General features: G+C 39.5%; 1 protein-coding gene and 1 pseudogene across 4 annotated transcripts in view; one reads left to right on the top strand and one right to left on the bottom strand.

The window, feature by feature from the left end:
* N4BP2L2 (NEDD4 binding protein 2 like 2) overlaps window positions 1-9,479 on the bottom strand; it is an 80,647-nt gene extending 71,168 nt beyond the window's left edge. For all 4 annotated transcript variants that reach the window (XM_063102405.1, XM_063102406.1, XM_063102407.1 and 1 more), the window contains exons 1-2: window positions 9,287-9,479; window positions 6,533-7,779 (exon numbers count right to left, since the gene is read on the bottom strand). In XM_063102405.1, coding sequence (XP_062958475.1) covers window positions 6,533-7,779 — 1,247 coding nt within the window. In that variant the 5' untranslated portion in view covers window positions 9,287-9,479. The remainder of the gene's footprint in view (window positions 1-6,532; window positions 7,780-9,286) is intronic.
* Window positions 9,480-14,423: 4,944 nt separating this feature from the next.
* LOC134382756 (ATP synthase F(0) complex subunit C2, mitochondrial-like) lies at window positions 14,424-15,088 on the top strand (annotated as a pseudogene).
* The last annotated feature ends 6,698 nt before the right edge of the window (window positions 15,089-21,786 follow it).

The raw sequence follows: 21,786 nt of genomic DNA, 5'->3' as shown, positions 1-21,786 counted from the left end.
GCCACAGTGTCTTCCCCAGCCCAAAACCAATGGACTACAATGATCCCTGCCTCCTAGTGTTTATGCCCTTGTATAATTCCCTCTTCTGGAATGTGACTGGATTTAATCACCAGCTTCTAATGAATACTTGTAGAATATGGCAGAAGTGATGGGATATCACTTCCAAGATCACACACGCACAAAAAAGTGGCTTCTTAGACTTGAGCTTATGTGCTTTCTCTCTCACTTTGAAAGAAACCAGCTGTCATGTGAATGGAGAAAGGCCCAAGTAGCAAAGAACTGAGGGAGGCCTCCAGCCAGCAGGGAACTGAGGCCCTGAATCTAATATAACTTACAAGGAACTGAGTCCTGTCAACAACCTTGTGAGAGCTCTTGAAAGTATATCCTCCTACAAATCAAGCCTTCGGACCAGAACAGAACCCTAGCAAAACACTGCAATTGCAGCATTGTTACCGACCCTGAACCAGAGGCACCCAGCTAACCATACTCAGATTCCTGACCTGCAGAAACTGTGAGGCAGTAAATGTTTTTGCTTAAAACAATTAAGTTTTAAGGGGCCAGCCTATGACTCATTTGGGAGAGTGTGGTATTGATAACACTTAAGGCCACGGGTTCGGATCCTTATACAGGGATGGGCGGTTAGCTCATTTGGGAGAGCGTGGTGCTGACAACACCAAGTCAAGGGTTAAGATGCCCTTACCGGTCATCTTTTTAAAAAAAAAAAAAAAAATTAAGTTTTAGGGTGATTTATTACATGGCCATGAATAACTAATGAAGTCTGTGCTTTTAATTTCTCACTTAAGTAAGGAACAGGCGAACCCTGTTCCTAAAAAAAGGCCTACAAAAGAGTTCCTTTTCACGTTTTTTTTTTTTAATTTCTAAGAATTGCACGTTATTTTCTTTAATTTTTCCATGTGCATTTAAACATAGAAATGATGTTCCAAAAAAAAAAAAACAGTAAACCTGACACTTCACGAACTCCTTTACCTTCTTATTTACTGAGTGGCTTCGCATACTCCCTAGCCCAAGACCACTTTACAGGGGCACTTCACTCTCTAAACACTCCCTGAATTAAGAATAAAGAGACCTACATAATAAAGAAAGGTAAATCTTTCCTCTGCAGTTTAAACTGAGATCTCCCTCCTCCAAAAGAAGGGAGAAAAAAAAATCTCTTCCCATCCTTCTTTAAACTATGAGTGATATGACAAATTACTACAAACTCGGTGGCTTAAAACAACATGAATTTATTATCTTACATTTCTGAAGGTTAGTAGTCTAAGTTTCACGACTACAAACAAGGTGGGGCAGGCCTGTGTTCCTTCAGGAGGCTCTAAAGAATCTGTTTCCTTGCCTTTTCCAGCTTCTAAAGGTTATCTGCACACCTGCACTTTGCCAGCCTTTCCTCCCCCTTCAAAGCCAGCAGTGTACCATCTTCTCTCCTCTCTGACCTCTGCTTCTTTCCTTATGTCTTCTCTTTCGGACTTCCTGCCTCCCTCTTATTAAGCTACACTGGGCTTCATCCAGATAATCCAGGACAAACTCCACATCTCAAAATCTAACTTAATCACATCTGCAAAGTCCCTTTTACCGTGTAATGTAACATAGGGATTAGGGTAGGGATATCTGCGAGGGGGGTGGGGAGGGCAATATTTAGCCTAGCACTGTAAATATCCACAACAGTTTAAAAAAACAGACAACGGGCCGGCCCATGGCTCACTCGGGAGAGTACGGTGCTGATAATACCAAGGCCCCGGGTTCGGATCCCATATACAGATGGCCGGTTCGCTCACTGGCTGAGCGTGGTGCTCAAAAAAAATTTAAAAAATAAAAATAAAAAATAAAAGAACAGACAACAAAAATTTTTTTAAAAAACTTTCTCTCAAATTCTCTCACTTTTTACTTATTGGCTGGTAAGAATGATCCCACTGTTTCACCCATCCTCTCAAATTATCAAAAAAATCTATTTTCTTCTAGTTTTTTTACTTCTAGTACTTCATCCACCTAAAACTTATTTTTCTGAATGATATAAGATAGGGCTTTAAATATTTTCTTCCAGACTGATAGTCAAACATCCTATTACCATTTATTGAACATTTTTCCCTATTGATATAAAATGCCATTTCATTATATACTAAGTTCTCTTATATGTAAGTTTGTTTCTGGATTCTCTAACCTTATCTATGTGTTCTTTTGCCAATTACTGCAAAGTTTTAATTATAGTAGTTTCTAAACATATTTTGATAGCTGGTGGGATAAGTCTCTTTTTTTTCTTGGCAGCTAGCAGTATGAGGATCTGAACCCGTGACCTTGGTGTTACAAGGCTGCGCTCTAACCAACTGAGCTAATCAACTATCCAAAGTATCATTTTTTTCAAATTGTCCTTATTATATTTACACACTAAATGAACTTTAGAATTGGCTTATCAAAATTGATAACAGAATCTCTTTGGGATTTTGGTTAAAGTTTCACTGAATTTATAAATCAATTAAGGGGAGGTGTGACATCTTTACTTTATTGGGTCATCCTACCCATAAACATGCTATGGCCAAAGCTATTAAAGCCCACTGTACAGCCTCTCTCAGAATCATCAGCATCTTGGGCACTTACCGAGTTGGAGACTGTGTGATTTTAGAAAGAATAGGGGGATTCTGGAGTTAACCCTGGACTTCTAAAATTTTAGGTTCAAGCACTTACAAGACATGTGATCTGGGATAAATTCACTGAACCATTCTTCGTTTCATTTTTAAAATGAGAAATTAAGATCTACCTGTTCTGAGGATAGTGCCTCTGCACTATAGGCACTTCAACAAATTACAATCATGCTTCGCTTAACGACACAGACACTTTCTGAGAAATTCATCTTTACGTTGTGTGAACACCATAGAGAGTACCTATGCAAACCTAGATGGTATGGCCTACTACACACCTAGGCTATATGGTATAGCCTATGGATCCTTGGCTACAAACCTATACAGCCTGTTACTTTACTGAATACTGTTGACAACTTTAACACAATGGTATCTGTGTATCTAAACATATAAAAGGTACAGCAAAAATATGGTATTATAATCTTATAAAAACCACCATCATATATGTGGTCTGTCACTGACCAAAACATTATTATGCGGCACATGACTGTATAGCTATTATTACTAAAAGAGGGCATTGGGTTAGCTGCCAGGACTTAAAAAGTTGCCAACCTTGGGTCTCCGCTTACAAATCTAGATGACTAGATTTGAAGTATATTCAATGTAAGGATGATTGTAACTTACGCTAAAAGACTTTAACACATGTGAGATCATGTAGATGATTTATGCTATATCCTAAGCACAGTTACTCTGGTCAAGACATCATATCCACAGTGGTTGCTAGCTAACCACAAAGGCTACTCACCAGAGGTGGCTACAAGAGGTTATCACAAGTGTTTCACCTATCTTTTATCACTGGTCAACTCGAAACATTTTGCTGAAATAATTAAATTAATGGCTTGTTTCTGACAATACACTCTCATTGGTGAAATCAGTAGAATACAAGAAATGTGGATTAGCAATATTTTATGGCCCCCCTTCTCCTGCATGATTAGAATATAAGAATTTTGGGGCCAGCCTGTGGCTCACTTGGGAGAGTGTGGTGCTGACAACATCAAGTCAAGGATTAAGATCCCCTTAACCGGTCATCTTTAAAAAAAAAAAAAAAAAAGAATATAAGAATCTAGTAAAATCTATAGTCCATACACACCCTGGAAACAACACCCAACGCTTAATCCCTAAGTGGTCCTGTGTCCAACCTCTGGCTCAGAGGATTATTTGCCTGATGCCAACTGCAATGGTAACAAAATTCTACCTCTAGAATATTGTTGAATTCTGCCTCAAATGAACCTTTCATCAAAGTGTTGTTAGGCTGCCTATAAGGACAAAGAGCTGGCACTTTACCATACCTAGGAAGATTGTATGAACTGTTTTGCACTGGCTGAACACCATGGTCAAGGGTTTAGATCCCCAAACATACCAGCCAGCCACAAAAATTAATTACGTTAATTAAATGAAAATAAAAATAATATATATTTTTTAAAAAGTGGAGGCATTTAAGAGAACTTTTAAATAAGCAGAGTCCTGAGAACAATGGAAGAACAAGCCATCATTTCTCCTGCTGTGGAAGACAGGTAGAAGTCCAAGTGCAGAAAGATATAAAGATGGAGAGGTGAATAAGGACTAAATTAAGGAAGAGGGGGACTTGAACACTACCCCCCAAAATTATAAAGTTTATCCAACCACCTATACTCATTACCACATATCAAAACTGAACACTGGGCTGGCCTGTTAGCTCAGGTTGTTAATACCAAGGTCAAGGGGTTTGGTTCCCCACAGTGGCCAGCAGCAAAAAAAAGCTCAAAACTAAACACTGCTGTCTTTTAATTTAGTGTTACAAATCAGCTTGACTCTGATCTACCAATTCCTTACTCTTTTCTTTCTTCAAAGCTTTTTTTGAAGCTAACTCCCATATGAAGCTGTGCCACAGAGAGTATGTGGCTTTATACCCAACCCCAAATAACCAACACCATTTCATTCAAAAAGTGTTGACCTATGGTGCAGTGGGGGAAGAAGACATAATAATCACAACAATTCCTTGAACTTGTTAAGACAAGTGAACAAATATGATGTAACAGTGGGAAGGGGAGAGGAATGGGTAAAGGGACATGAAAATCAACTACAATGTATATTGAGAAATTAAAATTTTTTTTTAAATAAGTGTTGACCTAAAGTAGTACTCCTGCCTCTTTAACCAAGCTCCTTGAAGTCACTAGTCAGGTATAGGGCTATCCATCCAACAGATACTAAAGTGAAGGTGCAGGGTAAAAAATACACTATCACTGCACCCCTAGTTTGATCTCTTACCAGTTTTTTTCACTTCTAAGTCACTTAACCTGAACTACTTCCTTTATCTTCTGGTAAAATAAAAATACAACCCATCTCACAAGATTTTTATATATAAAAGTACTTCGTAAATCACGGACCAAATGGTACTTGTTAGTACTATAACTTCTATTCTTGTATCATATATCCATTCCTCAAAAAAAATACAATTACTATATATAATCACCTCTATCATGTCCCACTACAATTATGCCTCCTTGAAACTTTAATGAATCACCACTACTTTACTTCAGTTTCAATATAATCCAATCTATTGTCCCAAACCTAACTTTTCTTTCATGTGTTTCTTCTATAAACACTCTTAGTGAAGTGGTCCTAACTAGCAGCAGATCCCTTCATCCAATTTCCAAATTTCAACTATTTATTTCCTCTGATGTTATACCCTACATCTACAAGACTGCCCATGTTTGTGAGACAACCTTACTCTTAGCTTTTTTATCCTTTCTAAAGAGTTGAAATTTCATCTTCTCTACAAAATCTTCATTCACTACAGAGGAATCAGAAGCAAAGACCAAAATTGAAATTCATTCACAAAGATCACAGCTTATAATTTAGCGTGAAATGTTTATATAATAAATATAATCTTTCTCTTCTTTTTCTGAAGAAACTTCTACTTAGATTGTTTAGATCAATTACTTGCAAGTAAATATACTACATTTGCAAAATGGTTCCTTGGACTTTTTTATCCCCACCTAAATATCTCACATAAATTTTCTTTTTCTCCTTATCTGGCATAAATCTTGAATCATCCTATATAAACAGCAAATAATTTGTATTGTTTTCTTTGCGCTATTTTTCACAACTACACAAATGTATTCAAATACATCAATATCCTGTCTTAATGTGTAAACAAAAACAGGTATTGGAAATATTTTGTACTATGATAAGACATCACCAGTTCTAACTCCATTAATTTAGATACTGCTCACTTCAAACTCCTTAAATTTTAAGGTTTCCTCTACCAATCAGTGGTATGAACATGGCACAGTGTTTAACATGCTCGAAATTTCTTTCCTTCAGTTATCTCATTTGGTTCTCAAAATAATTCCAGAAAAATAAGTATCATTCATTCCATTAACAGCATAACTTGCCCAAGTTCACAAAGTGAAACACTGAGTCAAAGCCCAAATCTTACAACGCTGAGACCAACATTTCTTGAATAGCTCATTTAAAAGAAGCCAACACAGTTCTCAAGTAGCATTTGCTTTCTTCACTGTCACACATGATGTATCTACTTTTAAAGCCATTAGAAGAATCTAAATATAAATAAAAATGCCAATTTTCTCTTCTCCTAAAATATCTTTTAAATACTGATAATGTCAGATGTCAACTCTCAAGTACAGATGCTCAACTTACAATGGGGCCAATAAACCCACTGAAAATATAGTAAGTCAAAAATGCATTTAATACCCCTGATAAACCCATGGTATAGTCAAAAAGTCACAAATCAAACCATCGCTAAGTCAGGGACAGTCTGTATAACAAACTAAAGATTTTCTGCTATTAGAAACATGAAAGCATTTGTCACTGATAACAAACATCATTTATGATTTTTAAATAATGAATTACCAAGTATTCACTTGGTTTCCTTTACTTACCGAGACAACGTTGTTTTCCCAGAACCAGGCAGACCTCTTAAAAGAATAAGTAACTTCTGCAATTTATTTAACTTTTCTTCTTGAAACTGCTCATTCACAAACGTGTCTGTGCCATTCTGCTTGTCCACAGGAGGATCTTTCCAGCATCCTTCTCTGATTTCACAGAAACTATTATTCACATACCCATCTTGAACCCTATAGCCATTTCTAGAGGGATCAACACTATTACTATTCTCACTACAGTCAGTATATTCATTGTTCTGATCAAAAGTCAGACAACTCCAGTTAATGGGACAACTATTTACATAATATCCATTCCGCATCTGAGAGTCATCTCGGGCACGGAAAATATTTGACAATGGATTTGGTGGAGCACTCAATCTTTGAATATTTAAATGATGGTTAAATCTGGGGAAAGGTGGCCCATGGGGTACTATAAAAGGATGCACTGATTGCCATTCAGGCCTGAGGGAAGTAAATGAAATATCACAAAATGTAGGTATTACTTGTCCGTTACAGGGATATTTGCCTGGCTCATTCCCCATGTACTGCTGATAACCACAATGTGACTGAAGAGCATTACTAAGACCTTTCTTTTTTTCATCAGATTTTAAGAGATCATTATTATGGCCTTGATAATATAGAGTAAGTTGCTCCTGGGAAGGTTTGGGTTCCTTACAACTGTCTTCTGAATCATCTTTTTCATTTTCGAGCTCTTCAATTTCTTTGTAAAATTGGAATAATTCATTGTCTATCTTTGATTTTTCAGAATTAAATTTCTGTTTCTCTTCTCGCCTTCCTTTGCCACTTATACCATTGAGAGTGTCTGCCTCATTCCTCTTTTTACTACATTTCTTTTTTTCAGGGGGTTTATAAATGGGTCCTATAAATGCTTTACTTGTGCTATATATCTCATCATCTGTGGATACTAAAGGAGGACTTGCATCTTGTAAAACTTGTGAATCAACAACACCTGGTCTATTACCAGGCATCTCATCATGTGAAGGTTTCAGCACATCTGTAGTTTTGGTTTTGTCCTCCTGAGGATAACTATGTCCTCTGACATCACTGATGGTGACAGGGACCCAATCATTTCCAGTTTTCTCTTGGATTCTGTGAAAATCAGCACTACCATGATGGGGGAAAACATTTGCCTCTGTAGTTGACTTAAATTTTTTATAGCATGGTTCACTTGTTAGTTCTTCTCCAGGTCCCCAGAATTCAGCTTCAATTTCACCATAAGGCATCTGAGGAGTAAATAAATCATACAATTATTGGCTTACATTTTAAGAATCTAAATAAAAATTTCTTTATAAACAAGAAATTAGAAAAAGACTTTTAAATCCGTGATATAAGCATTTAACAGTAACATCTTCCCAAAACACCAGAGCCAAATTGTAATTTTATAACCACTTATTATTTTTAGTATTGTCATAACAATGATTTATGGGAGGGCTCACATTGAAGTTAAGTAAATATCCTTGTTTTAAACAAAAAAAACTCATCTTTTTTTTTTTGTCTTTTTCGTGACCGGCACTCAGCCAGTGAGTGCACCGGCCAGTCCTATATAGGATCCGAACCCGCGGCGGGAGCGTTGCTGCGCTCCCAGCGCTGCACTCTCCAGAGTGCGCCACAGGCTCGGCCCAAAAAAACTCATCTTTAATCCAAATGATCCATTTCTGAATTTAGAAAACTTAAAGAATTTAAGTTTGGAAAACTGAATCAATAATATATATTTTGATGACATAGATACACAATAGTGTATTTAGAAGGAGAGTAAAACTGCCAACTAAATAACACATATCCAACTGGCTGAGGTATACACTGCATCATGAACATCTCTTGTTTAAAACCACTATGTACTTAGGCATACATGGCACCAGCTCCCAAACCCAGATAACCACATCGCCTTAGCATCCAAATGTTAGATTAAATGAAATGCCAGTCTTTATGGGCTCTTTTTTGTATGAGTTTCCTATGTAAAAGAGGTTCTCAAATAAGTGTAGTGCATTAATTAAAAAGAAAGGAAAAAAAGACCGAGTTGCACTGATAATGATGCAAATATATCATGTTTAGAGAAGAAATCTGGCGACTGCCAAAAACCCAAAGACTTCATCTTTTCCAGATGGTCGTTTTATCTCTAAGATAAACTCTGCTTCCCTTGAAATTTCTTAGGGCTCCTCAAGAGTACAATCTAAAAGCCTGTATTACCGAATACTTCTTCATTTCACATGCTTTCCGGTGTTCCCCTCTAACACGAAAGAAAAAAGAACGGGCAAAAAAGACGAATTGGAGAATGATGCAGGTAGGCCAAAGGAAGGCTGGAGAAAGATTCAGCTGTGAAGAACGACATTCTCCCTGAAACAGGCCCCCTCCTCGGCCACCTCTCAGCTTCTCATTTCCTCATTCGAAATGGGGGATAGGAAAGAATACCCGAGGAGGAGTAACAGGCTACGTGAACACAGTGTGGCCTATATGCAACCTGAGCCCTCATGGCCTCCTGAACTCCAAAGAGAACTTCCTAGGCAAAAGTGCGTCACGCAGTTTCTTTATCCCAGTGGTGACATGTTCAGGTCCTGTCTAGGAATTCTGGAGACCTCCGAGGCTCAAAGGTTCACTCCGGGCTTCGATGTTTACAGCTAATCTAAGGGATCCAGCCAAACCGGTGAGCATCTCAATCGCTAATGGAAGAAGGAAGATATGGAAAAGCACTACCTCCACCTCACCCTCACTTAAAATGTGGTATCTACTCACCTTACTCTACAGCTCTGCATTGAACTTTACTTCCCAATAAAACCTTCTTGTAGAAAGACACGAACTTCTGTGAAGATGAAAGAAACGCAGAGAGCCGTACCCAAAGCAGAGACGTGGAAGTACTGAAACCCCAGCCCTAAACAGAGGAGCAACGAGCCGCACCTCCGTACGCAAGATGGTGGCCACCTCACGGTTACCCGAGCAGGAATTTCGGGTACTCGACAGGCATTGTGGGAATTGAAGTCCGGCTTTCACACCCTCCCTATAAACCTCACTGCACGGAGACTTGGTCTCCCAGAACCCATTGCGTGGAACGCGCACTAATTTGGCAATAAACGTAGGCCGGAACTAGTTCCTAGCTCTGGAGCGGGAAGTTACATAGAAACACCAACTTTGGCTAAAAAAAAAGCAGCGACTTCCTCTGGCTTTCACCCCTGAAGGAAAAGAGAAATTAAGTCCTTGGCGACCCCAAATAGATACATAAACTGCTCTCAACGCATATTTTCCGGCTTTCTAGGAGATGAAGAGCCAGAGGAGTTTACAAAGGGGACTGAACATTTGGTATCGCAGGATGGGTTGCCGTCTTTTCTACGGAAGTCGGCCAGGCGTGACTTCAGGCATTATGCTCTGTTGAAGGAGAGAGTCACTGCAGCGAAGAGGCACGATAACGGATAAAAACGCTTCCGAGAAAAATAATTTAGTCATATCTCTTTTTTTGTTTTGTTTATGGAAATAAAGACCAATTACCAAGTTTTCCCATTAAAATAATCGATATGTGAGACGCGCTTAGAACAGCGAGTGCCTGGTAAGAAGTATTGTGTTTGTTAAAGATAAGTACAAACCAAGGCTGGCCGGGTCGCTCAGCTGGTTAGAACGCGATGCTGTAACACTAAGGTCTAAGAGTTCCGATCCTGGTACTGGTCAGCCCCAGAAAAAATATGTACACGCAAAATGACGTGGCCTCAGCTGAGAGCCACTTCTCTCTTCTCGCCAATTCCTCGCTCCCCGTTTTTTTGCGTCCCTACTGGGGAAACTGCTAATCTCTTCATATTTAAATAATTCTTCCTTTAGAATGTACCCTTTCTGGGCCGGCCCGTGGCTCACTCGGGAGAGTGTGGTGCTGAGAACACCAAGGCCCCGGGTTCGGATCCCATATACGGATGGCCGGTTCGCTCACTGGCTGAGCGTGGTGCTCACAACACCAAGTCAAGGGTTAAGATCCCCTTACCGGTCATCTTTTAAAAAAAAAAAAAAAAAAAAAAAAAAAGAATGTACCCTTTCCCACCCAAAACACTATAACTTTTTTTTTGGCACTTGGCCTACATCTTAAAGCGATAACGTTTTAATTTATAAATATAGTGGTTAAAATCACTGTCCTGAATATTTAATTTGATTATTTAACTAACAGCTTTGTGGCCAAGAGGGCTCACCAAAGCAATCCATCCCCTTAAAAAGAATCAGTCTTCCTTAAATACAAACTCCCACTGCAACCTTTGTTTCTCGTGATTAGATTCGAGTTATCTGTCCTCCTGTGAAACAACCCCGTAAGCGAGGTTGTTGCCTTCTGAGGGTATTATGTCTGGAGGCGCAGGATGTCTGTCTGTCCTTTATGAGATGGTATTATCCTTATAACCCAATCAAGTGTTATCCAGTTTCTCCTCTATATTTTATAGCTTGCAACTAATAAGCAATATGTGAGGTAGTACTTTGAGACCAAGCAAATATCTTGCTACTAACCAAACTTTCCTTATAGTTCAGATTACATTGATGAATATTTCTTTTTCTTTTTCTTTTTTTTTTCAAAAAGATGACTGGTGGGCCGGCCCGTGGCTCACTCGGTAGAGTGTGGTGTTGATGGCACCAAGGCCCCGGGTTCGGATCCCATATACGGATGGCCGGTTCGCTCACTGGCTGAGTGTGGTGCTGACAACACCAAGTCAAGGGTTAGGATCCCCTTACCGGTCATCTTTTAAAAAAAAAAAAAAAAAAAAAAAAAAAAAAGATGACTGGTAAGGGGATCTTAACCCTTGACTTGGTGTTATCAGCACCACACTCTCCCAAGTGAGCCACGGGCAGGCCCCACATTGATGAATATTTCTGCAACTGAGCTTTATCATGACAGTTACAAAATGTCGATTTTTTTTCCAGCTCCTTCAAGCCCTCTGTTATGGCCAACTTCCAAGGGGTAAAAGAAATTTGCCCACAAGAACAGGGTGATAGGAAAAGGAAAAGAGTTTATTTTTGGAAGCCAGGGCTACGCAGGCCAATTGAGGAGCCCAGCCCCGAGTTTAAACCTCTCGCAGCTTTTATTTTTAGCTAGGTGGGGATTTTTCGCGCCTGATACAATCTAGCCAATGCAAGCAAGCCAGTGATACATAAGCTAATTTTGTGGTTAGCCCTGTAGCCCCCTCCCCAACCTGGATTCCCCATAGGGACTTTCCAGGCTAAAATGGCAGAGCCGCCTAAAATGGCGTTGGCCATGCTACTCTGTTTATTCCCCCATTTATTTTAGCAAGTGATTTGTACAGAAGCAGAATGCATATGTTAAGGTCAGTAGGGGTTGGGGCGTCCCTTAACACCTCCACATTTGTTAATTCAGATGCTGCTATAAAGAAGAGCCCTCGGGCCGAGCCCGTGGCACACTCGGGAGAGTGCGGCGCTGGGAGCGCGGAGATGCTCCCACCGCAGGTTCGGATCCTATATAGGACTGGCCGGTGCACTCACTGGCTGAGTGCTGGTCACGAAAAAGACAAAAAAAAAAAAAAAAAAAAAGAGCCCTCTTTATACATGTATGTATTTATATTTATTTAGAATCAGTACATCAGTATGAATTTCTGGATTTCTTTTTGCTCAAGGGGTTATACTCCATTGCTATCCTTACAGATTATTAATAGACTTTTTAAGGACAGTTTTAGATGCATGATAAAATCAAGCAGATAATAAATACAGAGTTCCCTTGTATTCCCCCTCCACACACATACACACGCAGTTTCCCTTTACTAACCTCTTACATTATTATGCTAAGTTGTAACAATTAATGAACTAACATTGCTACATTAATATTAACTAAAGTCCATAGTTATTCAAATTTACTTGGCTTTTACCTAATGTCCTTTCTGTTCCAGAATCCCATCAGGATATCACCTTACATTTAGTTATTATGTTTTCTTAGGTTCCTTTTGGCTGTAATAGTTTCTTAGACTTTGTTTTTAATGACCTTAACAATTTTGAGGAAAACTGGTCAAGTACCTCATAGGATGCCTGTGACAAGGTAGATTGATTTAGCTTATGCCATTTTTACTGTTTGAAAAGTGTTCTTGTTTGAAAGCCCCCCCAACACCAGTGGTGAAAATTGAAGGTTAAAAATTGTCCTGTACTTAGAAAAATTTTAAATTCTGCCTGCCTTTGCTGTTTCCTGCCTATGCTGTCTCTGATTGATAAAACCAAGAGCTGTATCCAGATGTATCTAGACAACCTAAGGAGGAAAACACCCTGTTGAAGTTTTTGCCTTCCCTAAGTGATTAACTGGCTTCTTTCAGCTTCTGTTATCAGCATGCACTAGGCTTCCCCAAATCCCCTCCTCACGCCCCTGAGCGATTAACTGGCTTCTTTCAGCTTCTGTTATCAGCATGCACTAGGCTTCCCCAAATCCCCTCCTCATGCCCCTGAGCGATTAACTGGCTTCTTTCAGCTTCTGTTATCAGCTTGCACTAGGCCTCCCCAAACCCCCTTCTCACGCCAGGAGGGTATGTATGTCTGTATGTGGCTATATGATAACTATAAGTGTGTGACTATTTGATAATTTTAACTGTGTGACTAATGTAAAAGTGTACCTTTTAAAAAACCCTCTGAACTTCAAGTCAGGGCTGCCCCCTTCTGAGACTTTCTTGGAGGGACAGTCACCAGCCAGCCAATAAAACCCCATTTTAAATTCTCAGTTGGGTGTTCTGGTTCCTTTTCCATGCAGCAGCCTCACAACATGCCTTTCTACTGGGATTTGTCTGATGTTTTTCTCATGATTAGACTGGAGTTACGGGTTTTGGAGAGGAAGAAAGACCACAGATGTGAAGTGTCATTTTCATCATATCATATCAAGGATGCATATTACCAAAATGATTTATGATTATTGGTGTTGAACTGGATAACCTGACTGAAGTAGTGTTTGTCAGATTTCTCCACTATAAGGTGCTCTTTTTTCCCCTTTTTCATGCTGTGCTCTTTGGAAGAAAGTCGTTGTCACAATCCACATACAGTGAGTGGGGAGTGCTGTGGTCTGAATGCCCCCCAGAATTCATGTATTGAAACTCAATCACCAATGTCATAGTATTAAGAGGTAGGGTCCTTAGGAGGTTATTAAGTCGTGAGGGTGGAGCCCTCGTGAATGGGATTAAGGCCTTTATAAAGAAGGCTTCACATAGCATTCTGCCCTCTTGCCCTTCCTCTTTCTGCCATGTAAATGAGTAGCAAAAGGTCCTTCTTGGAAGCAGAGAGCAGCCCTCACTAGACACCAATGCAGGTGCCTTGATCTCGGACTCCCCAGCCTCCAGAAATGCTAGAAATAAATTTCTGTTCTTTATACCCAGTCTGTGGCATTTCGTTATAGCGGCACAAACAGATGAAGACAAGAAGTTATGCTCCACCTCCTTTGGGGTGGAGTATTGCAGGGGACGAAAGGAAATCTTTTCCTTCTATCCTTCTAGGTTTTCAGCTGGGGAGCTATAACAGAAGGATACTAATTTATTTAATATAAATTTAATGTGACACAGAAACCTTCATAAGGATATGAAGACCTGAAGAAATAGTTAAATCTGAGTGTTTTTGTTTGTTTTTCAGTGACCTGGAAAAATCTGAGTGTTTATACTAGGTTTGATGAAGAGTGGAGAGCTGAGGAGAAATGTGATAGGACAAAAGAGGTATGAGTGAAGTGTAGTAAACTGGGGGAAACTTAGCTAGGCCTGGTTATTTGAATTTCTCTCAGCATCCGTCCATTTGCAGAGATAAGGATGCTCCTTTTCTCTAGGTATAGGAGACATTCACATGAGTCCTATGACCTGCTTCAAGGGAAGGTCGAAGAGCCCTTCCTGCCTCTGCTGTTTGTCACATTCCTTAAGCTTAAAATGTTCAGTATGCTCTCTGTCTTCTCTGCACTGGGATCAGCTCTCCTGCCACAGCCCCTCACCCTCTGAAAATGTACACTTGCTCCATGTTCATCTCTTCCCCCTTCTTTGTCAGGAGCACCACTCAGCTGCTGAGCCGGTGCACAGTCTGCAGTGGTATTGAAACAACCAGAGACGCTGACAGATGAGAGCCTCAGTGGCTTGGCAGCCCTGCATTCTCTGACCTCACCTGTCCCTATCTGCAACTTTTTTTTTTTTTTTTTTTTTAAAAGATGACCGGTAAGGGGATCTTAACCCTTGACTTGGTGTTGTCAGCACCACGCTCAGCCAGTGAGCGAACCGGCCATCCATATATGGGATCCGAACCTGGGGCCTTGGTGTTATCAGCACCGCACTCTCCCGAGTGAGCCACGGGCCAGCCCCCTATCTGCAACTTTTGAACCAGCACCATTTCAAGGGACATCAACACAGCAGCCAAGTTCATTGGGCTGAGGCTGCAACAGTTGGGGTGGCTGGTTCTGGAGCTGGGATTGGGACTGTGTTTGGGAGCTTCATCGTTGGTTATGCCAGGAACCCTTCTCCGAAGCAAAAGCTCTGCTCCTGAGCCATTCAGGGCTTTGCCCTCTCGGAGGCCATGGGACTCTTTTGCCCGATGGTGGCCTTTCTCATTCCCTTTGCCATGTGAAGGAACTGTCTCCACCTCCCATAATTCTTTCTCCCGTTATCTCATCTGTCCTCTCTGATCTTTCTCAGGCAGCTTGGGGAAAGTGGTTGGCTCAGAGTTTGACAGAGGGAAGACAAATAAATACTGTATTAATAAGAAAATAAAATTTTAAAATGTTCAATATGCCAAGATGGCACCATAAACTAATAAACAAATTCAGTAAAATTGCAAGATACAAAATTAAGATAAAAAAATCAGTAACATTTCTATACACTAACAATGAACTATCCAAAAAAGAAGTTAAGGGGCTGAGCCCGTGGCGCACTCGGTAGCGTGCTGCGCTAGCAGCGCGGCGACGCTCCCGCCGCCGCGGGTTCGGATCCTATATAAGAATGACCGGTGCACTCCCTGGCTGAGCGCCGGTCACGGAAAAAAAAAAAAAGAAGTTAAGAAAATAATCCCATTCACAATAGCTACCAAAAAATGAACAAAATACTTAGGAATTAATTTAACCAAGGATGTGAAAGATTTGTACACTGAAAACTATGAAACATTGATGAAAGAAATTGAAGACAAATAAATAAAAGATATCCTGTGTTCATAGATTAGAAGAATTAATATTGTTAAAATGTTCACACTATTGAAAGCAATCTACAGATTTAATGCAATCCCTATCAAAATTCCAATGACATTTTTCACAGAAATAACAAAAGCAATCCTAAAATTCATATGCAACCACAAAAGTCCCCAAGTAGCCAAAGCAATTTTGAGCAAAAAGAACAAAGCCAGAGGCATCGCACCACTTGATTTCAAAATCTACTAGAAAGCTATAGGAATCAAAATAGCTTGATATTGGCATAAAACAGACACACAGACCAATGGAACAGAATAGAGAGCCCAGAAAAAAAAATCCATTCATTTATGGTCAGTTCAATTTTTGACAAAGATGCCAAGAACACACAATGGGGAAAGGACAGTGTCTTCAATAAATGATGTTGGTTATTGGCCAGCCACCAAAAAAGAAGTAAATAAATAAATAATGTTGGGAAAACTGGATATCCACATGAAGAAGAGTAAAATTAGACCCTCATCTCACACCATATACAAAAATCAACTCAAAATCAAATAAAGACTTAAATGTAAGACTTGAAATGATAAAACTACTAGAGGGAAACAGGTGAAAAGTTCATTGACGTTGGTCTAGGCAAAGATTTTCTTTGGATATCACCCCAAAAGCACAGAAAAAAGCAAAAATAAGAAGCAAAAATAGACAAATGGGATTACATCAAACTAAAAAGCTTCCAAGCTTCTGCATAGCAAAGGAAACAACAGAGAGAAGAAGCAACCTAAAGCATGGGAGAAAAAATTTACAAACTGTATATCTGATAAGGGGTTAATATTCAAAATGTATGAGGAACTCAAAATGACTCAATAGTAAGAACTAAGTAACCCAATTAAAAAGTGGGCATGGGCCGAGCCCGTGGCGCACTCGGTAGAGTGCTGCGCTGGGAGCGCGGCGACGCTCCCGCCGCGGGTTCGGATCCTATATAGGAATGACCAGTGCACTCACTGGCTGAGTGCCGGTCACGAAGAAACGACAAAAAAAAAAAAAAAAAAAAAAAAAAAAAGTGGGCATGATAACACCAAGGTCAAGGGTTTGGATCCCTAAACAGGCCAGCCACCAGACAAAGAAAAAAAAAAAAAAAGTCTATTATCAAAAAAACAAAAGATGAGCTCAGCTGGTTAAAGCGCAGCCTTCTAACACCAAGGTCAAGTGTTCATGAATGGATTAATTCCTGTCTAACTGAATTTTGTGTCCTTCAACTAACATTTCTCTTTTTTTTTTTTTTTTTTTTTTCTTTTATTAACTGTGCTTTTGGTAGTAAGTCTAAGAACTATTTCCCTAGCCCTAGACCCCAAATAATTTTCTCCTATGCTTTCTTCTTTTTTTTTTTTTTTTTTTTTTTTTTCTTTTTCGTGACCGGCACTCAGCCAGTGAGTGCACTGGCCAGTCCTATATAGGATCCGAACCCGCGGCGGGAGCGTCGCTGCGCTCCCAGCGCTGCACTCTCCCGAGTGCGCCACGGGCTCGGCCCAACTAACATTTCTCAATCCCCACCTCCCCACCCAAAGCCTCTGATAACCATCATTCTACTGTTTCTTTTTTTTTTTTTAAAGATGACCAGTAAGGGGATCTTAACCCTTGACTTGGTGTTGTCAGCACCACGCTCACCCAGTGAGCTAACCGGCCATCCCTATATGGGATCCGAACCCGGGGCCTTGCTGTTATCAGCACCACACTCTCCCGAGTGAGCCACGGGCTGGCCCCTTTAATTTTATTTTTATATTAATTATATTATATTATATCATATTATTTATTTTGCTGGCTGGTACAGGGATCAAACCCCGGACCTTGGTGTTATCAGCACCATCTTCTAACCAACTGAGCAAACTGGCCAGCTCTTATGTGAAATACAAAAGTAAGGTTAATGTGCTACTGAGTAAAAAATAGTAAAAATGCCTTGAGTTTGAAAATAAAAATTTTTATTATATTATGTACATTATAATAATATTAACTTTATTCAAAAAGCATCTGAAATACATGAAAAGTATCCAAAGTAAGAAAGATTGAATTGATACTGAAAACATAGTGTTTCACACAGAAACATTTCAATTTCTAATGATTCCTATTTAGCCAATCTTTTAGAAGTTTTAGGATTCTTTTACTAATTTCTCTATAGCATATTCATCTTAGTTTAATATATTAAGAGACATGTAGTTCTTCAATAAACAGAATTTAACTTTTCTATTGGAACATTTCTGTTAAAACTATTAAACATTTTTATTTGAGTTGCTAAAAGCACGAATTGTATATTTGATAAATCCTTTGAATTGGTCAATATAGGGGAACAGCTCTGCCATGGTGCCCTGGTGACACTGCACATATTCACATAGGCCACCCAGAAAAAGGTTAAAACCACAGCCTGAGTCTTGACAGAATGTTGTGTGATCCCCCCAAACACAGAGGATGGGAGTCCTGTGAGGACCTCTCTCACTTGCTCACCTTCCTGTCTCCTCTGGGAGGCTGTTATGAGACAGTTTCTGATGGTCCCTGGAGTTCTGATCAGGTCTGAGGCTTTCAGCCCCTCACCCCTTGAAAAAGAGCTGCAGAATGTAAAAATGCTTAGCCGCAGTCTAAGATTGGCTCCTCAGCAGCTGGGTATCCCACAACTTGGGTTGCAGACATCTGGGCTCTTCTGTTTCAGTGTTGTCTTTTTTATTTTTTTTTGGTGTCTGAAACAAGGACCACAGAGCATTGGGACCTTTGGCTACTTTTCCCTTGACTGCCTATCTAAGTAATAAACTGTCTAAATCTAAAAGGGACTTCTTGTCTCACACTCATTAGGGTGGTCACTATGAAAACAATAACAAAAACAAAACCACAGAAAATAACAAGTGTCAGCAAGGATAGCCAAGGAAGTAAGCATACCTAGAGTGACATAACAGAGTGTAACTGGTACCAGGAAAACATGTATCATCTAGATGAGACAGCTGAAACTCAGTGTAATTCAACTATGTGTCCACATCTTTCATTTTTCAAGAGAAGACAGAGATTCATATATATATGTGAAGTTTCTCAATTTTAAAATATTGTCAATAAATTCCAGTTGTTTTAACACACTGTGTATGTATGTGGGTATGGAGATGTTGCATATAAAACCATTTGCAGGCTGTATATTTTCACTAGTCTGCAAATTCTGGGTCTGTTTTATATGTTTATGCCTTTATACATTCTCTTTTTTCTTGAAACACCCTTTTACCCCATGCCCTCATCCTGCTGAATGAACTCTTACTTATCCTTCAAGTCTCTTTAGGAAGATTTTTCTGATCTTTTCTCACATCCCTAGGCCAAGATGGCCCCTTTTTGTTTCTTTATTTTTTGGCAGCTGGTCAGTACACAGCGCTCTAACCAACTGAGCTAACTGGCCAGCCCAGCCCCTTCTTCTTTAATACACAATGGTATCTATTTTTATAGCATTCATCACAGTGTATCTGTTATTGTGCCTCTAATAAAGCCATACACATCTCAAAGGCAGGTCTGACTTACACATGTCTGTGTTCTCAACATCTAACACATAGTGACACACTGGCAGATGAATGGTCACATGTCTTTCTAAAGTCCAGATACCCTATGATTACAGCAGTTTCTTAATCAACCAGTCTGGGTGCCTAAATATGAACATTAGTTCCTAGTGAAGCCTAGTTGACTAATCCATTGTTTTCTAGGTCTTCATAAACAATTCATTTTAATAATCCAATGTGTCTTATTTGAGATTGTCAGTTTATACTTTCAAGATATATCTTCTTCCTCTTTATTTATAGTAAGAATTACTGTTGTCTGAATTTAATTTTTGGGCTTCGCCGTATTTTAGACAGTTTCTCAGAAATCATTGAAGGGTTTCACAATTTTGCCCATAAATTCTCTCAAGATTCTCAAATATTTTTAATCTGGATCAAGAAACGTGAACTCACAGCCAGCCACCAAAAAGAAAAGACAAACTAATCATTTTACATATCCTAAGTGTCATTTCCTCCATACTAATGTTTTATGCTAATATGTCTTTATTTTCTGATCAAATAGTCGCTTGATGAAGAAATTAGAAACAAAATAGTTGAGGAGCTCCACTCCCCCAGTTTCCTTTGATTTTCTTTCTTTGAACAACCTTTAATAAACCATATTTTATTGTCCTTGTGTTGTTTGCTCATGTGGGACTTAAACTTTCCCATTAATATTCTTATAGGTCAGGACTGCCCTGGTGTGCACCATCTGTGAACTTTTGTACATAGCAATGAGAAATCTTAGCCCATCAGAATGTTTCCTATGGCATACATTTGGCTTCTAAAGAAACACACATTGTTGCTTTAGGGACATACTATTTTCTTCCTCCCTGGAGTTATTCATATTTGCAAAATTAAAAATATACTTTTTGGAGTTTACCAATACTTTGGAACCATCTTTTCTTTATATCACATGTACAGTTTTTATTATCTTTAGCTTTTCTGTCCCTGGTTACACACACAAAATTGGTAGGATCATTTTCTCCTGGATTCTCATCACTTTCTGGTGATATCTGAACTGGTTGATGATTTGGTTGTACCTTTGGAGCTATGTCCATCACTAGAGTTTATGTCATTTCTTTTAGCCCCTATTCCATCCTGATAGATAGGTGTTAAGAATGGACCCAAGCTGGGCCGGCCCGTGGCTCACTCGGGAGAGTGCGGTGCTCAGAACACCAAGGCCTCGGGTTCGGATCCCATATACGGATGGCCGGTTCGCTCACTGGCTGAGTGTGGTGCTGACAACACCAAGTCAAGGGTTAAGATCCCCTTACCGGTCATCTTTAAAAAAAAAAAAAAAAAAAAAAAAGAATGGACCCAAGCTAATTTGGTATTCACAATTACTGAATTCTCTTTTGCCATAAGTAGCCACCAGTATTTAGAGATATGGGAGGGTTATATGAGGCTCTTAGCCACAACTGTGCTACCAGGTTGTAAAGAAAACAAATTCCAGATTAAATTCTGCTACCTGTGCAGACATTTATTAGCAAATTGCCACACAACAGAATAACAAAAATTACAAACCTGTTTTGTAAACTCTGTGAAGTCCCAACTTCGTCCTTTAAATGTGCCACCCACAACTTATATGAAGAGTTCACAGTAATCAACACAACAACAGAGATAAATATGGTTACTTTATAGATGGCATGCAATAGGAATCCTTCAGTTTAGTGGCTGAACACAAACTTTTTCAGAATAAAACTTCATACCTCATTAATGCAAGAGTGAGGATTGTTTCTATATTTCTACATATCATCACACATTTCTATATATCTACACATACATCTTGAACACCACTAATTTCATCAACAAAACCCATTTCCAACATTCAGTATGCTAATTAACAAAACGCTGGTATTGATTGGATGTAAACAGAGCTAAAGTGGATGCAGCAGTTACCTCCAAAATGTGGCCTTTTAATTTTTTTATTTTTTTGGTGACTGGCTGGTATGGGGAACCTAACCCTTGACCTTGGTGTTACAAGGTTGTGCTCTAACCAGCTGAGCTAAGCGGCCAGCCCATGTGGCCTTTTTATTAAACGTTAGCTAACCATCTCTGAAATACGTATTCCTAATTAGGGTACAGACCACTCTTAGGGTGCAGATTTAAACTAACACACATATTGATATCATGTTGTTTATGTTGAAGTATTTGGCAAAAAACTACAGTCAACTTACAAAAGGTCGTAAGCCAAGCCCTGATAATTTATTCTTCCTGCCTGACTTGAATTGGGTGCTGAGGGTTAAATGTGTCCCCCAAAAGTTCATGGATTGGAAACTTGAACCCTTTTGTAACAGTGTCAAGAGGGTGGGAAATCCAATTATGGTATTTGAAAGGTGGGGCCTTTAAGAGATGATTAGATCATGAGGGGTGTGCCCTTTCTGAGTGGATTGATCCATTCTGGAGTAATGGGTGTGGCTCTGACAGCTTCATAAGGAAGGCAAGTGAGAAGGTTAGCTCTCTTGCTCAGGCCATTCTCTGTCATGTGATACTCTGAGTTGCTGTAGAAAGTTCCCACCAAGAACAAGGCCCTCACCAGATGTGTTCCCTGGACCATGGACTTCCCTGTCTCCAAAGCTGTAAGAAATAAATTATATTTC

The sequence above is a fragment of the Cynocephalus volans genome, chromosome 7 (genome assembly GCF_027409185.1).
Source record: "Cynocephalus volans isolate mCynVol1 chromosome 7, mCynVol1.pri, whole genome shotgun sequence".
Classification (NCBI taxonomy): Eukaryota; Metazoa; Chordata; class Mammalia; order Dermoptera; family Cynocephalidae; genus Cynocephalus; species Cynocephalus volans.
The sequence above is the reverse complement of the archived record's forward strand: the minus strand, read 5'-3'. Positions and strand labels throughout refer to the sequence as shown.